This window comes from Orycteropus afer, unplaced genomic scaffold (genome assembly GCF_000298275.1).
Source record: "Orycteropus afer afer isolate SDZICR_OR568_19922 unplaced genomic scaffold, OryAfe1.0 scaffold00136, whole genome shotgun sequence".
NCBI lineage: Eukaryota > Metazoa > Chordata > Mammalia > Tubulidentata > Orycteropodidae > Orycteropus > Orycteropus afer.
The window spans coordinates 908102-927229 of NW_006921723.1; the positions used below are offsets into that span (position 1 = coordinate 908102).

General features: G+C 48.5%; 1 protein-coding gene across 1 annotated transcript in view; it reads left to right on the top strand.

The window, feature by feature from the left end:
• NWD1 (NACHT and WD repeat domain containing 1) overlaps nt 1-19128 on the top strand; it is a 117203-nt gene that overhangs the window by 43192 nt on the left and 54883 nt on the right. The window contains 6 exon segments of the mRNA XM_007945452.1: nt 288-491; nt 2541-2700; nt 4843-4960; nt 5850-6008; nt 14264-14461; nt 15761-15883. Of these exon segments, the coding sequence (XP_007943643.1) occupies nt 288-491; nt 2541-2700; nt 4843-4960; nt 5850-6008; nt 14264-14461; nt 15761-15883 (962 nt within the window).

Here is a 19128-nt window from a genome sequence, read left to right on the forward strand (position 1 = left end):
CTCTATCCAGGATCTCTTGACTGTAGTTTTTATGGAAGCAGCACCAGGCCTTTTGTCCATGTTGGTGTTGGGTGGTTTTCAATCACCAACCTTTTGATTAGTGGCTAAAAGCCAACAATTTGCACCACCCAGGGATATTCCAAAGTTTCCTTTTCAAAGCACCATAAGTTTACTTAAGGATTCAGAATAGAGGCTTGCCATGTCTCTCCCTCCCTCCACTTCTGCATCCTCCATGTGTAGAGGACACATGACTCTGGGTGTTCAGACGTGCTGTCCACCCCCCACAGGCACGGGCTCTCAGAGGCGGAGCTGAAGGACGTCCTGTCCTTGGATGATGAAGTCCTGCAGGCTGTGTACCGGGACTGGACGCCACCCAGCAAGGAGCTGCTCCGTTTCCCACCACTGCTGTGGGTGAGGCTCCGGCGAGACCTGGGCACCTGCTTGGCCCGGCGGCCCATGGACGGCTCCATGCTCTTGGCCCTTACCTACAGGTAGACCCAGTGCTGTGCAGCAACTGGATTCAGGGTGGTCAAGGTTGAGGGCCCATTGACTGGGGTCCTTCTTGTTCTAGACCCCCCCACTGGGGCTCCTCTTTCCCCAAGAATCTAGTCCATAGGACTTAGTAAGGCATTTCAAGGTCTCCACATCACCAACTCTATCACAGGTAACTTTTTTTCAAAAATTGAGATGAAATTCACAAACATATAATTAATCATTTAAAGTATGCAATTCAGTGGCATTTAGTCCATTCACAAAGTGCTCTAGCAACCAACTCTATCTAGTTCCAGAACATCTCCAGCAACCCAAAGGAAGCCCATTCCCATTAGCAGTCACTCCCTGTCTTAGTTCTCTAGTGCTGCTATAACAGAAATACCACAAGTGGATGGCTTTAACAAACAGGGATTTATTCCTTTACAGTTTAGGAGGCTAGAAGTCAAATTCAGAGTGCTGGTTCTAGGGGCTGGGTGAAGGCCCCTTGACTTTGGGCTTCAGCTCTGCCTCTTGTTCTAGGCCCATGGGAGCTAGAGACTTCTCCTAACTCATGCAGCTACTGGCTGCTGAGGCTGACAAACCCAAGATTGTCACATAAAATGGGATAATCCAAAGATCAGCAGGCAACACAGCAGTCCACTGGTTCAAGTCCAGGAATTAGAGATGACGACTCAGCCAAATACAGGATCCAAATGTGCCGAAAATCTAGAGACCTTTCCCAAAGTTTCTCCATATATACTGAAAGCAAGACACACCCTGAGGGCAACTCCCCTTCCACTGATTAAGGTCTTACAGCAGATTCCTCCATGGAGTTGATTATACCACATCCAGTCTCATTATGGGGAAAAACTACATCCAGCTGCCATGCCACTCAAAATCATGGCCCAGCCAAGTTGACACACAACCTTAACTATCACAGTCCCTATTTCTTCCTCCTCCAAGCCCTAGGCAACCACTAATCTATTTTCTGTCTCTAGATTTGTCTATTCTAGATATTTCATATGAGTGGAATCATATGAAATGTGGTCTTTTGAGCCTGGCTTCTTTCACTTAACAAAATAGATCAGAGTTTATCCACATTGTAGCATGTATCAGGATTTCATTTCTCTTTATGGCTGAGTAATATTCCATTGTAAGAACGAACCACATTGTGTTTATCCATCCATCCATTGATGGATGCTTGGGTTGTTCCAACTTTTGGGTTTGTGAATAATACTGCTATGGACATTGGTGTACAACTTTTTGTTTGAACACTTGTTTTCAATTCTCTTGGGTATACACCTAGGAGTGGAATTGCTAGGTCATATGTTAACTTACAGAGGAGCCCAAAAGTTCCTTTTTAAAGTAAATTTAAGAAGAAGAGAAAAAGAGAGAGAAGGCTGGCTGATTTAAAGATAATGTTAAGTAACAAGCGGTGCATGCCCCTGTTCACTGTGGCACTATTCACAGCAGCCACAAGGTGGAAACAACCAAAATGTCCATCAACAGATGAAGGGATAAACAGATTGTGGCATATACATACAATGGAATACTACTCAGCCATTAAGAGGAATGAAGTCCTGATCCGTGCTGCATCCTGGATGAACCTTGAAAACATTATTCTCAGTGAAATAAGTCAGTCATGAAAGGACAAATATCGTATGATCTCACTTATATGAAATCAGAATAGGTGAACCCATAGAGACCAAAGTGTATTAGTGATTACCAGGGGCTGAAGGAGGGCGGGGAAGGGGGAGTCTTTCCTAAGCAATGAGCTTCTATTTATGGTGACGAAAAATTTGGTAACTTTTATGGGTAATGGTTGCAACAGCATAATTAATGTCATTGATGTCACTAAATCATGTACCTGGAAAAAGGTGAATTGGCAAATGTTATTCATACACACACACACATAATTAATAAACAAAGCAAGTAGTGCAGATGCTGTTAGCCTCCCAAAGGCACCTCAGAGTGCAGTGGTGTTTGGGAAGTGCCTCCAAGAAGCCCACTGGCCACCTCTGAATCATCAGGCGCCCCCAGGTCCATGTGTCCATGTCCCTTCTCCACAGACAGCTGGCTGAAGTGGTCCGCGAGCGCTACCTGTCTGGGTCCGAGAGACTCAAACGGCATGGCATCCTGGCCGACTTCTTCTCGGGGGCCTGGAGCCAGGGCACCAAGAAGCTCATCACCCTGCCTCTCCTGGGGAAGCCACTGAACCTGGACCGCAAGGTGAGGGGCTGGGACCTGGACTCCCTCACACAGCCCCAGCCTCGCACTCCCACCCAGCTCTCTGTGTTGGCAAAAGCCAAGGTCACTCATTGTAGCCAGCCTCTAACCTCCCCTTCTGTGAGGATGAGATGGCTCCTCAGCTCCGCCATGACCCCCTGGAGCCCCTTAACATAACTTGGAGGATGACAAGTAGAGGTGAGGAGGGTCCAGCCCTCCTTCAGCTTTCCAGATGGAATCACAAATCACAGTATTTGGAACCAGTTGCCACGAAGTCATTCAAGTCATGGTGACGCCATGTGTGTCAGAGCAGAACTGCACCCTGTGGGGCTTTCAGTGGCTGATTTTTGAGAAGTGGATCACCGGGTCCTTCCTCCAAGGTGCCTGTGGGTGGACTTAACTGCCAACTTTTCAGTTTAGCGGCCAAGTGTGTTAACTGATCGCACCACCCAGGGACTCCAGGAACATATTACAATGACCCTAAACCCCTGGTGTCTCGGAGTTTTAATTAGCTAAGCGCTGATTCCTTGTGACACCAAACAGACTCCCCCCCTTACTTGTTGTCTTCCTCTGGTTAGAGCTGAGTGCTTAACCATTTGCACCACCCAGGGCCTCCTGGTATGTAATTATTGCAGAACACACAGAGATTGAAGAATGAAATAAAAATCACCTGCAATTCCCCATTCAGGAAGACCTCTACCCTCCCCATCATGAGTCAAGACCCTATACTCTTCCCCTCCTCCCCAACCCCCTCACCATTCTATATACCCCCTTTTCATGCACCCGGGAGCCCTAGGACTGGATGGCTACCTCCTTTTTCCCTCTCAGACACTCAAGGCTCAGCTCAAATACTTCTTCCTTTAGGAAGACCTCCAGGATTTCCTTCATTCTTCACAAATTCTTCACATTGTGTACAACCATTCTCCTTATCCTTTCCCCGATCATTCTACAATCTTTAACATAAACTCAATGTTCTCTAAGTAAAAACGCTTAAGTCTTTTTCTATTATTGTTATTGGGTGAAAATATACACCACAAAAGATATGCTGATTCAACAACTTCTACATGCACAGTCCAGTGACATTGATTACATTGTTCAAGTTGTGTAACTGGTCTTGCTTTCCTTTTCCAAATCAGTCCACCGCCATGAACATCAACGCCCTGCCTGCTAAGCTTCTCATCTAACCTTTCCAGTTGCTGTTGTCAATTTGATCCTATATAGATTGTTCTTTAAAAGAGCACATTGCTCGAGGCAGACATACTTCATTAACTCAGATAAACTATTATTTGGTTTAAACATGACCTTAAGGAATAGTTTCAGTTTATGGTTTAAAGATTCCTAAGTCTTTTCTTGTAGTTTTTCTTCTCTTCTTTGTTTCCCCCACTAGACTGAGAGGCTGAAGGCAAGGCAAGGTTTGATTCTTTCTGGGGCTTCCCTTCCTCTTTTCCGATAACCCACAAACCACCTAGCCTCCCTTCCAGGTGTCCAGAGTCCCTGCACCCTCAGCTTTATCCTCTCCCCCTGGGACGTGGTTGACTCTCTACCTGATCTCCCAGCCTCAGGACTTCCCTCCTGCTCCAGGCCATTCTCCCAAAGGATACGTATGACGTGGAAACCTGATCATGCTGCTGCTTCGCTTACACCTCTCATAGCTCCCTAGTGCCCTCCATATTGAGTTCAACGTCTCTAGTGACTTTCACGATCTGCTAACCACAGCGTCCCTAGTCTGATTTCCCCACCATGACCCTCTACTCTGCCTTATAATTCAGCCTTCCCAAAATGGGGTTCCTGCTGTCTTGCCCTTCCAGGGCCTGGCTGTGCTGTTGCTTTGCTCTGGACTGCCACTGTTTTCTAAACTTACCACCAGAGAGACTCCTACCTACCCTCTGAGACCCAGCTCCAATGTCCCTGCTTCAGGCAATGCCCCTACTCAGGAAACCTTTTCTATTCACCAGACAGTGCTGCCTTCACTCCAGTTCCACTGGCCCCAAGCCTCGCCCCCTATCCCAGCCTGACATCGAGGGGAGGTAGAGGTGTCACTGTGTGGCACTGTGTCCCCACCCCTTGGTGCCCGGCCTGCTTGCAGAGTGAGTGGACAGCGTGTGTCCTAGCACCTGGTCGCCAGCCCCTTCTCTCCCACCCCAGGTGGCCCCTCAGCCCCTCTGGTTCTCAGACACTGTCGCAAACTTACGGAAGCTGAAGGAGCTACCCTTCCACCTGCTCCATTCAGGCCGCATCGAGGAACTGAAGCAGGACGTGCTGGGTAAGACCTTCCAGGACCCACCGCCTCACTCTGCTCAAGGAGCCTTAGGTGGTGGGGGAGGGAAAAGAGAGATCCCTGGCTCCTCTTATGGCAGCAATTCTCACTGGGGCAGTCCTGGTCCTCAGGGGACACTGGTGATGGATGTCTGGAGACATTTTTGGTTGTCACAACAGGGGGAGAGGGTACTACTGGCATCAAGGAGGTGGAGACTACAGATATTGCTTAATATCCTACTATGCAGAGGATGGTCCCACGCCGAGAAGGTTTCAGAACCAAATGTTAGTAGTGCCGAGGTAGAGAAACTCTGTCTTAGCATAAGAGACTCTGTCTATCCTATTTTATCCTTCCTTTCTACCTACCTCCCTACCTATCTGTATCATCTAGCTATCTGTCTATCATCTCTCATCTGTCTGTCTATCTATCATCTCTCATGTCTACCTATCGCCTATCTATTACTATCATCTGTCCCCTCTTATCATCTATCATTGGTTGAGCTATCTACCTATCTATCCCTATCTATCAATCATTTATCATCTATCTTCTATTTATCTACCTCAGCAGATTTCCATCAGGTGTAATTTGCCCCAGGAGACACTTGGCAATGTCTGGAGACATTTTTGGTTTTCAAAACGGGGGATGGGGGAGTGCTCCTGGCATCCAGTGCGTAGAGGCCGGGAATTCTTCTCAACACCCTGCAGTGCACAGCATGGCCTCACCCCAGGGAATGACCCAGCTGTGAATATCAGCAGCGCCAAGGCTGAGAGCCTCCCGGCAGAATCAGGAGGTGACCCCTACACCCAGCTTGCAGGGCGTGCGAGCCCAGTGTGGCCAGGGCAGCAGGTCCACCCAGCTCCTCTCTCTCCTCCTTCTCCTCCTCCTCATCGCACAGGCAGCATGAGCTGGATCTCCTGCCAGGCCATGTCCCGGGGCCTCGAGGCCCTCCTGGATGACTTTGACCTGTGTGCCCCGCATGTGGACTCCCCCGAAGTCGGCCTGGTCCGTGAGGCGCTGCAGCTCGCCCGCCCTGCCATGGAGCTCCGAGGGCCGGGTGAGTGGGGCTGCTGCTCCAGGAGGGCGGCTCTGGAGCTTTAGAAGCCCGCTCTGCTCGCTGGGTGCAGCTGGGTTTCCACTAACTCATGCCCCTTCCTGTCTGAATCTGTGGGTGTTCTTCTCCTGGCCTGGGAGGTTTCCCTTGCACCGGGACACGCTTTGGCGAGAAAACTCCATCACGGTGCCTGCTTCTTGCTCTAGGCTCAGTCCCCTTTTCCAGTAAAGCACCAGCCGGAAATGTTTTAGAGCAAAATCAATACTATGCAGGTACTTAATATATAACAATAGGAGTTCTGGTGGTGTAGTGCCTAAGGCATTTGATTTGACTGTTAACCAGAAGGCTGGAGGTTCAAACCCACCAGCCAGTCCTCGGAAGGAATGTTGGGCAATCTACTTCCATAGAGATGCCACCTTGGAAAACCAAGAAGGGGTCATTATGAGTCACATCTGACTTGACAGCAGTGAGTTTGGTTTGATTTTGGATATATAACAACAGGAGCCCTGGTGACACAGTGCTTAATCGCTCAGCTGCTAACAGAAGAGTCAATAGTTTGAACCCTCCAGCCACTCTGCAGGAGAAAGAGGTGACAGTCTTCTCCCTTAAAGATTACACCCTTGGAAACCCCATGGGCCCGTCCTATTCTGCCCTGTAGGGTTGCTGTGAGTCAGAACTGACTCGATGACAGCGGGGTCGTTTTGGTTTGATATATATAACAATGGAGCCCCTGGATGGTATAAGAGGTGAATGCCCTTCATTGAGCTACTTACTAAAAGGTTGGACGTCTATCCAGAAGTGCCTTGCAAGAAAGGCCTGGCAATCTACTTCCCAAAACTCAGCCAGTGCAAACCCACAGCTCTACTCTGACACTCACAGGGCTGTTGGGAGTCAGAATCAGCTCACTGGCAGCTGTTTTATTTTTTTTTTTTAAATTTTTTGGTGAAAGGTACATAACAATACATTTTTTATCAACAAAATTTGAAATATAGTAATAACTGCCGAGGACAGCTTCTTTATAACCCAGGTCTGCTAATGAGCAGAGAGAGCAGAGGGGCCTTAGTGGTAGAATTCCCGCCCTCCGTGCGGGAGCCCCGGGTTTGATTCCTGGCTGATGCAGCACGGGCACAACCTCCACCTGTCCATCAGCGGAGGCTGGCACGTTGCTGGGACGCTGAGCAGGTTTCAGCGGAGCTTCCAGACTAAGAGGGGCCAGGAAGAAAGGCCTGGTGATCAGCTTCCAAAAATCAATCAGTGAAAACCCTGTAGATCACAATGGTCTGATGTACATGGGGTCCCCATGAGGGAGTCCACTTGACAGCAGCTAACAATAACACCTGTGGTAGTTAAGGTTGTGTGTCAGCTTGGATGGCCTGGTTGAGTGGCTGGGCAGCTGGTGGTAGTTATTCCCCATGATGAAACTGGCAATCAGCTCCATGGTGGGATCTACCACAGGCAGCTGAGTAGCTGCTTTAGGGATGTGGTCTGCTTCCTGTATATAAGCAGTGGCTTGGGGAACGGTCTGTAGCTTATGGCACGCTTGGACCCTGTATGTAGCCGAGTTGTTGTTCAGCAGCCTGCCATGCTCTGCCGATCTTGGGATTTTCAATGGACTTGAATCAATGGCCTGCCATGTGGTTTGGTAACATCAGGACTGTGCCTTTTCACTTGTCAACCTTGGGCTTGGCAGCCTCAGCAGCCAGCAGCTGTCTGAGTGAAGAAAAGCTCCCAGCTTCAGTGGGCCAGGAGCAGGAGGCAGAGCTGAGGCCCAAGGTTGAGGGGCTTTCACTCAGCCCCTAGAGCCTGGCACTTTGAACTCAGACTTAAAGCCTCCAAACTATAAGAGAATGAGCTCCTATTTGTTAATGCCTCCCATTGGTGGTATATTCCTGTCAGAGTAGCACTAGGGAACCAGAACAGTAACATAGATAGATCTTAGTAATATAATAACAATCATTCTGCTAGTGAGCAATTGGGAATTCTTTTCTTTCTTTTTTGCTTAATTGGGGTTCAAAGGTGGTTTTTCTATCATCCAATCAATTGCAAATATTCATCTGTAAATTGAAGATACCATGGGCTGCTAGAAGAATGAACAGATCTGTCCTGGAGGAAGTGCAACCGGAATGCTCCTTGGGAGCAAGAATGGCGAGACATCATCTCAGCTCCTTTGATCATGTCAGAAGGGACCACTCCCTGGAGAAGGATGTCATGCTTCATAAAGTAGAGGCTCAGTGAAGAAGGGGAAGGCCCTCAATGAGATGAACCGACACAGTGGCTGCAATGATGGGCTGAAGCATAGCGAGGACCATGAGGCTGGCATGGGACTGGACAGTGTTTCGTTCTGTTGGACACGGGGTCACTATGAGTCGGAGCTGAATCAACGGCACCTAATGACAGCTGTCCATGCTTAGCTCTCAGGTGGCAGCGTGGGTGAATTTGGCCTGGGGGCTGGAGTTGGCAGTGCCTGACCTACACTTGGAAGCATTTCTCAGAGTCATCAGTTGCTGTTCTGCCCAGGGCTATTTTTATCATACAATCCCCATCTGGTTTTGGTGGGAGAGTTTTCATAAAGATGCTGTCTTTGCTTCTTAGTGCTACTGTAACAGAAGTAACACAAGGGGGTGACTTTAACAAACATTTATTTTCTCACAGTTCACGAAGCTAAAAGTCCAAATCCAGGGATCTAGCTCTAAAGGAAAGCTCTTTCTCTGTCCGCTCTGGGCACAAATCCTTGCCTCCGCTTCTCTTGACATTCCTTGATTCCTTGGCCATCTCCAGGTGGCGTCCATCTTTCCATCATCTGTGCTCACCTTGTCTCTGTCTAGGCTGCTCTGTACATCACTCAGAAGTGATGAGATTTAGGACCCATCTTACATGAGCAAGCCTCATTAACATAACAAAGAAAACCCTATTTCCAGAGTGGATTGTGCTTACAGGAGTCAGGACTCCAGTACCTATTTTGGAGGACATAATTCAGTCCATAACATATGCTTAAGTCCCTTTGTCTAAAGTGCCTCTTCACAGGTGAGAAGTAGCAATGGCCTGCAATTCCAAATGCCAGCTTCTAATCTTGGCTCTAGGAAGGGCTTCTTAAACTCTTTTACATCTCTCTGTCTCCATGGTGACCAGCCTGGACCATTGCAGAAGCCTCCTCTGGGCTCTGTTCACCTTCTCACCTCCTAGGTCATTTTCCACTCGGCAGCCAGAGGAATCTTTCCAAAGCCCAAATATCACTGAATAGCTCACTGCTAAATCTTCTAGATAGTCTCCCATTTCTCTTTGGGTGAAGACCCATCTGCCACTGCAACCTAGAGGGCCCTGCTTGACCCACCCCCCTGAGAGAGACTTGTTTTGCTCCTGCTGTCCCAGACTTTTGGAGAGGGAAACTTTCAAGCTCATGCACCCAGGCTAGGCTATAGCACTCACTTTCACAGGGCCCTGGGGTCAAGTCTGGCCTCCCCTGGCCCTTCTTGTGGCCTTGGACTTCCTGGGAGAAGCCTTGCCCAGCCTTCACTGAAGCAGGCACCTGCCCCCCCCCCTGCGTTTTCTGCTATTGACCTGTGCTTCCATCCATCTTAGTCCTTTATTGTTATTTCTATTGGTTTCTTTTTGTATCACCTGTCTGCCCCACCATACTCTAAGCTCTGGGGGGCTAGGGGTGGCATTCAGTCCAAATTTCTACCCCTGCTATCTACTCGCCTGAGTCCTCGCCCAGAGCATGGGTTTCAAGTTCCATGTCTCCCTTCAAATCCTATCTCTGCTACTTACCAGTAGTGTGGCCTTGCAAGTCCTTTAAACACCCCCATTCTCAGTTTTCCCAGCTGTAAAATTGGGGACACAGATAGGCCTGTCCACTTGGGGTTTTGGGGACGGTTGTATAAATCAGTTTTATGCAGCACCCAGCCTGTGGTAAGGACCCTGCTATTGCCACATGAATGGTCTGGGACAAGCTACTTCTGCCCTAGGCCTGGGTGACCAAGAGGGGGAGATGGGAACAGAGATGGAATGGTCAGGGTTTGAAGACAACTAGAAAAACTGTCATGTAGGAAGTGCTCACCAGGGATCACAAACGCCAGAGAGAAAGATTTCCCCCCAAAATAACCTTGGGTACAACTCCTCAGTCGTGGGAAGATTTAAAAGCCCAAATCACTGCCTGTTCTTCTTAACAGAGCCGGTTGATTTACCTGTGTCCTCTCACTCACAATAACGGGAGGAGGCGTAGGACAGGATATCACCACCAGAGGGCGCTCTGGGCCACCATTCACTCTCAGAACATTGCAGAGCACTCTGAAATAAACAAACAAAACAATCAAATGAATAAAACCTCACTGCTGGTGGTGTGGTGCCTAAGGCATCTGACTGCTAACCAGAAGGCTGGCGGTTCAAACCCACCAGCCACTCCTCGGAAGGAAGGTTGGGCAATCTACTTCCGTAGTGATACCGCCTCAGAAACCCAAGGAGGGGTCGCTACGAGTCGCAATCGACTCCACGGCAGTGAGGGAGGGGGCTGTCGAGTCAGTCTCTGGCTTGTGGTGACCCCACGTGTTACAGAGTAGAACGGCTCCGTAGGGCTTTTACTGGCTGTAATCTTAACAGAAGATCACCGGGCTTTTCTTCCATAGGACCACTGAGTGGGTTGGGACCACTAACCTTTAGGTAATTAGTCCAATGCAAACTGCATGACCCAGGGATCTTAAATAAACAGACAGACAACTAAAACATGAACATTTTAAATGAAGACATAATCATTCTCAATTTTTCTCCAATTAGGCTCCAATTAGGCACCATTACTGATTCTGGTTAATATTTTAGTCACTATGATTTTTTTTTTTGCACTAATTTTCATTTGAATATATATATATATATATATATATATATATATATATACACACACACATACATACATATACATTAAAATGGTGTTTATTTTGATGATTGAGTCTGTTGGGGCCACCTTAAATTTTATGTCTAGGGTCTTTGCCCCTGGTCCTACCTTCTTTCACTCACCAGAAAACCAAGCCAGCCTCCACAGTTAAGGAAATGCGAACAGAATGAACAGTCTGTTTCAGCAGTTCATCTTCCTCAGGGTTTAGAATCAAATTTTGGGGGTCGGCTTCCTGCCTCTCACTGTCTGTGTTTAACTGTCCTTAACCTCTCTGTGCCTTAATTATCTAGTGCTGCTATAACAGAGGGAGCTCTGGTAGCGTAGTGCCTAAGGCACTTGACTGCTAACCAGAAGGCTGGCGTTTCAAACCCACCAGCCACTCCTCGGAAGGAAGATGGGGCAATCTACTTCTGTAGTGATACCACTTTATAAACTTGGGATATAATCATGATTCATCTCTGTGGTGAGTAGAAGAAATGGCCTTCCAAAGATATATTCACTTTCTAAGCCTTGCACCACCACCTGTCTGTCTGTCATCTGGTGGTGGATTGGTGTTGCTGTGATGCTGGGAGCTATGCCACGGTGTTATGAAATTGATTTATGTTCCTCACAAACATGTGTTGTAAATCCTAACTCCTGTGTTGTGATAAGGGAGCTCTAGTAGCATAGTGTCTAAGGCACTTGACTGCTAACCAGAAGGCTGGCCGTTCAAACCCACCAGCCACTCCTCGGAAAGAAGATGGGGCAATCTACTTCCGTAGTGATACCGCCTTGGAAACCCGAGGAGGGGTCGCTGTGAGTTGGGTCAACTTGGGTCTGACTTGACAGCACATAACAACAACAACAACATGCTGTGATTATAATCTCATTTGGGAATGATTTTCTTTGTTATGTTAATGAGACAGAAGAGATTTAAAAAGCAAGTGAGGAAGTAGAGATGGAGGAGGAGAGATGCCAAGCCACATGCACATCACTCAAGAGCAGAAGGTCAGAAAGACAAGGACCTTCCTTCAGAGCCGGCAGAGAGAGAAAGCCTTCCGTTAGAGCCAACACCCTGCATTGGGACGTCCAGCCCCCTAACTGTGAGAAAACAAATTTCTGTTTGTTAAAGCCATCCACTTGTGGGGTTTCTGTTACAGCTGTTGTTGTGCACTCGAGTCGGACTCGACTCACAGCGACCCCTCCTTGGGTTTCCGAGGTGGTATCACTACAGAAGTAGATTGCCCCATCTTCCTTCCGAGGAGTGGCTGGTGGGTTTGAAACGCCAGCCTTCTGGTTAGCAGTCAAGTGCCTTAGGCACTACGCTACCAGAGCTCCCTCTGTTATAGCAGCACTAGATAATTAAGACAATTTCAAATACCAAAGAGTCACCCATGGTGGACAGGGTTCAGCAAAGCTTCCAGACTAAGACAGATTAGGAAGAAAGGCCTGGCAATCAAATTCCAAAAGCCACCCAATGAAAACCTTACGGATCACAACAGAACATTTCCTACACGTCATCAAGAGGGACCAGTCACTGGAGGAGGATGCTGTGTTTGGTTAAGGAGAGGGCCAGTGAGGTGAGGGTGACCCTAAGTGGGATGAAGTGGTACAGTAGCTGCAGGGATGGGCTCAGATGTGCTTCTGATTGCGAGGATGACACAGGACTGGCCAACCTTTCATTCTGTTTTACGTAAGGTCGCTGTCAGAGCCAACTCCAAGGCGACTGACAACAATGCCCACAACCTGCCAACATTTCCTTTAACGGCAAATGGTGTGATTAAATTTAGAATCTCGAGAGGAGGAGCTTATCCTGGATTATCCGTGAGGGCCCTAACTGCAATCACATGTATCCTTATGAGAGAGGCAGAGGGAAAGTTGAGACGGACGGAAGACAAGACACAGAGACACACAGAAGAGAAGGTCGTGTGACAACAGAGGCAGAGATGGAAGTCATGTGGGCAAAGCCCAGGAATGCCTGACACCACTAGAAGATGGGAAGGAAGGAAACTGAGTCTCCTCTTGCATCTTTGGAAGGCACACAGCTCTACTGACACTTTGCTTTCAGATTTCTGGCCACAAGAACTGTGAAAGAACAGAGGTTTTTCGGTTTGTTTCCAGCCACCTAAGTTGTTTTGGTACAACAGCTACCAGAAACCGATACCCTCTGTAACTGACAAGTGCCAGGGAAACCATCATTCTTCACCATTAAGTGCTGCTACTAGGAATACCACAAGCAGGTGGCTTTAACAAACACATTTATGCTCTCACAGTTCAGGAGACTGGAAGTCCAAATTCAGGGTGCCAGCTCTAGGGGAAGATTTTCTCTCTGTCGGCTCTGGGGGATGTCCTTGTCTCCTCTCAACATCTGTGGGCCCAGTGTTCCTTGGAGATCCCCATGTGTCTCGGCTTCAATCTTTCCCTGGCCTAGGAATTTCTCAACCTGGGACCCTGGTCCAAAGGCTGCACTCTGCTCCCAGCTCCTCTTTTCTGGTCAGTCAGGCCCTGCCTTGTCTGCTTGCTTCTCTCTCCTTGTATCTCTTGGAAGATAAAAAGTGATGCAGGCCACACTGCAGGGAAACTTCCCTTACACAAGATCAGGACAACGACCTAAGTGTTGCTTGTTGTTAAGTGCCATCAAGTTGTCTCTGACTCATAGTGACCCTATGCACAGCAGAACGAAACACCACCCAGTCCTGAACCAGCTCCACGATTCCTGCTACACTTGAGCCCATTGACACCACCACCATGTCAATCCACCTCATTGAGGGCCTTCCCCTCTTTCGTCGACCCTCCACCTTACCAAGCATGATATCCTTCTCCAGGGAATGGTCCCTTCTGACAACATGACCAAAGTAGGTGAGACCAAGTCTGGCCATTCTTGCTCCCAAGGAGCATTCTGGCTACACTTCCTCTGGGACAGATTTATTAGGTCTTTTAGCAGTCCATGGTACTTTCAGCATTCTTCACCAACACTACAGCTCAAAAGCATCAACTCTTCTTCAGTCTTCCTTCCTTATTCATTGTCCAGCTCTCACATGCATATGAGGCGATTGAAAATACCATGGTTTGTGTCAGGTGCACCTTAATCCTCAAGGAAACATCTTTACTCTTCAGCAATTGAAAGAGGTCCTTTGCAGTCGATTTGCCCAGTGCTATACGTCCGTCATCTGATGTCCTGACTGCTGCTTCCATAAGTGTTGCATCCCTCCCTAAATCCCCTTACAAACAGCCTGGCGCACTTGAGAGGGAGTGTGGTTGGAGGGCAGAGAACAAGGCTGGAAGGAACACAGGGGCTATAGCTGAGGTTCTACATCTTCTCTTCCGCAGCCCTTGAAGCGTGCCTCTATCTGACCAACAGTGTCCCCCCTTAACATGCACCCCTTTGTTCTAGAGAGAAGTGTCCTCTACACGGAACTCCTGGCCAGACTCCATTTCTTTGCCACCTCACACCCGACACTGGTGGGGCAGCTGTGCCAACAGGCACAGAGCTGGTTCCGGGCGTGTCCTCACCCAGTGCTGGTGCCCCTCATAGGGTTCCTCCAGCCCCCTGGCGGGCCCCTCCTGGCCACCCTCACTGGCTGCCACAAAGGTGAGTCTCCCCAGCATCGTAAATATGCCTCCAGGCCCCAGCTTGCCTGGGGCACTCAGGGCAGGTGTTTTGGGCTACTCTCTGGGGTCCCTTCTGCCAGTCAGCAGCCCCAAGGGTGTCATCAGAGTGAGCCCTTGTTGTCTCACGCTGACTAGGCTCTCTCTGACTCCCCAGGGACTATAGATTACCAGTGTAAATACTGCTAATGAGCCTGGGCTGTGGGGATGCCAGCTGCATCTCAGAGACACCAAGCTCCCATCTTACAGAGAGTTGCTGCAATTGACAGATTTATGTTCATGTGCTCTGGAAGCCAGAGACTGATTCCTGACCAGCTGCTGAGAAACAGATGGAATCGTAGACTCCCCCAGAACATTGGATTGTCAGGGGGAGAAGAGTGTTTATTTAGTTCTCTCCATCTGTTTGTCTTCCATCCATCCTTCTATCTATCTGCTCACCCATCTATCCATCCACCCTTCCTTCCATTCATCTATGCACCTATCCATCCACTCACCCACCCACCTCCCAACCCACCCACCCATCCATCCATCCTTCCAACCATCTTTACATCCATCCTTCTGTCATCACCCTTCCATCAGCCACCTACCCACTTACTGGCCATTCACCCATCCATCTATCCCTCCCTTTCTCCACCCATCCATCCACTTTTCCTTCCATTTGTCCTTTCATCTGTCCTTCCATCAGTCATCCGTCCTTCCATCAGTCATGCATCCTTCCTTCCTTCCATACCTCTATTCATCCATCCATCCCCTCACCTCTCTTTCCATCTACCCATTCTTCCCTTTCTCCCTTCCTTTTCTCCTCCTGGCATTCCTTGGGTCCTTGGCATGTGTCTTCCCCCCTGTACATGTTTCTATGTCTTTTCTGCTCTGTTTATAAGACACCACTCAGAAGTGATTGGAAGGTTGGGCAATCCTACTTCTGTAGTGATACTGCCTCGGAAACCCAAGGAGGGGTTGCTATGAGTCAGGTTTGACTCGATGGCACATAACAACAACAACTCAGAAGTGATTAGGGTGAGGACCCACCCTATTCTGGTACAACCTCATTAACATAACAAAAGAAACCCTCTATTTCCAAACAGGTACAGGGAGACATAAGTGAATCTGAAATACTACCTAACCTCACAACTGAGCATCTGACTCTGGTATCTGACTGCCCTGGCTTCAAAACCCTGCTTTTGCCCCTTCCTAGCTGTGAGGCACTGTCCATCCCTCTGTCTCCTTATCTATGAAGTAGGTGCTCATAGATAAAACATCACTGTTGTCTGTGTGGCTGCAGGCATCACTGCGATGGCATGGAGCCTGGAAGAGCTGCTGCTGGTGGTTGGCACGCAGGATGGCACCGTGGCTGTTTGGGACATGAAAGAGCACCAGGTGACCCACATGCTCACTGGGCACACAGGTGAGCCTCGGAAAGAAGAGCTGATGACCCACTTCCTCCTCGTGTTCTCTAGACCCTCTACCACTGGTTCACTTCCCAGTATCAGAATCGTGGCCTTTGTTCCTGCATCAGTTAGCTATAGCTGTACAACAAAACACCCCAAACAGCCATTTACTTAATTTATCTTCTGTGCATTGGAGATTCAGTCTAGGCTCAGCTGGGTGGTCTGTCTTGTCTCAGCTGGATTTGTTCATGCATCTGCAGTCATTTAGAGGGACGTCTGGGATCTGGCTGAGTCAAGAGGACTTTGATTGAGACCACTCAACCCTGCTCCACCTATTATCCCCCAGCAGGCTAGCCCATGCAGTCATAAGGTTGGGTTTCAAGTCAGCAAGCTGAAATGCACAAGCTTCTGTGGGTTAAAGCACCTAGTTTTAGCCTAAGTAAGTTGGCCTTTGTTGTTGGCTATAGAGAAATAACCCTTGGAGTAACTGGGGTGCATTGGTCTGGGACTTCTGAGGATTTGTGCTGGTATGAGGAGGGCTGGCCAGACCAGAAAAGATTCACTTGAGAGGCTGGTATCAACTGGTGTCAGGAGGTATGATTTCGCCTATCATGCAGGACTGGCCAATAAATGCCCAGATCATGGAGCCTCAGGGAGCTGCCTGATCAGTGAAGGGAGGGTGGCGTGCCTTCTCTGAGACACTGTGGCTCTGCACAGGGAACATTCCCAGACCTCACCCACGTATCTCCTCCTTATGATAACCCTGATGTGTGTCCTTTTACCCTGCATGGTGCAAACGGTTAAGTCCTCAACTACTAGCAAAAGGGTTGGTGATTTGAACCCACCCAGAGGCATCTCAGAAGACAGGTGTGGTGATCTGCTTCCTAATCACAGCCTTGAAAACCCTATGGAGCAGTTCTACTGTGCACACATGGGGTCACACTGAATCTGAGTGGACAATGGTGGTGTCCTGTTAACTTGACCTAGCACCAGGAGGCCAGGAGCAGAGAGACAGGGTGCTGTGTGGGAGACTGGTGTTAGAAGAGATGGAGAAAGTGGGAACATGGGGATAGAATTGATCTCTGCCTCCTGGAAATTGCCTTTATGCCAATTCTCACCCATCAAGTTATTGTCATGGCCTCTTAAGGCCTAGGCTCGGAATTGGCACCCTATCATGCGTTATTGGCCAAAAGAGGTCATATGGACAGTCAGAATCAGTGAGTAGGGAAATAGGTCCCACTTTTGGATAGGAGGAGCCTCAGAGTCATATTGCAAAGGGGGTGGGTTCAGAGAGGATAAAGAACTGTGATTGTTTTTGCCATTAGTCAATCCCAGTCCCTCAGATTCTAAATAAGGTTTTCATTTCTGCAGAGTCTCATCACAGATATGGTTCACTCATTTAATCAATTCTGAGTGCCTAATGTGTAGGAGACGTGGGTTCAATTCTTGGCCAATTGCAAAAAGGATGTGGAGGTGGCATAGTCCAAACTCCTCTAACTTGGCAAGGGATAAGGAGGATCCAGAACAATCAACAGCCCAAGGCTGCTTCCTATGAGGTGGAGGTCAGACATGCCCCCACCCTCCAACCTTTTTTACCAATTCTGAAGCCATCTGTTCCTCCCATGGCACTCTCTACTTCTCTGCTGGGTTTGATAATTCATTGCAATGGCCACACAGAACTCACAGTAACAGGTTACAATTCAGGATCAGAAACAACTCAGGATGTAGTTCTTCAATCAGGATAGCTTCTTATTAGCTGTGCTACCGGCATGCCTTTCTTTGGCCCTTGGCCTCTCAGCCTGGCCTCTGCCCTGCCCAGACAAGTGTTACAGAGCTCTGCTAACTCTGCTGGTAGATGTACCCCACTCTGCCAGCAAGCCTCCTGCCCAAAGGCATTCAGCTTTCTTGCTCCATGGGCCAGCAAGCCCACTGCTCTGTCTTGTGCCAGTCTCTTGCTTCTGTTGGTTCTGCTGCCTCTACGGTAGCCACCTCTTTGCCAAGAAGGTCCAGTGAAGGGATCTCGGATCCAAGGACCCTCTCCACTCCCAGCTCTTCTCTCTTGATGGCAATGAGATCCCCCTTTCCACCTCTAGGATGGCTCATTTTAGTACTAACCAAACAACAACAACAACAACAAAAACCCATACTCACTGCTGTAAAGTCATTTTCAACTCATAGCTACCCCTCCTTGGATTTCCAAGGTGGTATCTCTGCAGAAGTAGATTGCCCAATCTTCTTTCTGAGGAGTGGCTGGTGGGTTTGAACCACCAGCCTTCTGATTAGCCATCAAATGCCTTAGGCACTACACCACCAGAGCTAGACTAGCAGATGGAAAAACTGACCAATCCTCATGTTAGGGTTCCATATACCTTATTTGCACGGTCCCACCCCCACAAGAGTACCATGTACCTTATTTACATGATTAGCAAGCTATCTAATTCCCATGATGGGCCACAAGCACCTTACATTTGCATAGTCCCATGCAGTCATCTGATGAGAGTCACAAAGACCATGGCTAGAAGAGCCATATTTATATATTTTAATTTTCATTGTGATTTGCGTGAAAGTTTGCAGAGCAGATTCATTTTCCATACAGCAGTTCATACACATTTAGTTTCATGACATTGATAGCAATCCCCATAATGTAACAGCTCTCTTGCCACTTCTTCCCTGTAGTTACCTTCTTACCTAGGCATTCCTTCCCCCGAGACATCTCCCGGAGCAAATACTGCCCTTCTGTTCTCCCAGGATTGATCATTATAAGGAGTATATCTACTTGATATAAATGTTCACCCTCTATGCCTGTCTATTGTTTGACTAGAAGCCACAGGAGTGAGTTCAATTCCAGGCCTGAAGGACAACTAGGGGCCATAGTCTCAGGGGTCTCACCAGGCTCTATCAGACCAGCAAACGTGGTCTTTTTTATGATTTGGAGTTGGAGGCCACGTGTTCTGACCTCCTCTAATCCCACAAGAGGAAGACAGGATTACCAGCAGTAACCCAAGGCCTATTCCTACAAGGCCAGATGTGCTGCCTCCCTCTAGCCCTTTCTCCAACCGTTCCTCCCAAAGCACCCACCACCTCTCTCCTGGGTTCGATAATTCGCTGCAGTGGCCACACAGAACTCACAGATTATGGGGTTTATTAGGGAAGCACCAGGCTACAATTCAAGTTCAGGAAAAACGTTCAGTCTCTCTCCCAGCCCACCGTCTCTCAGCCAAGTCTCTCACAGTCTCTCCCCCAGCAGTGCATGTCCCTCGGT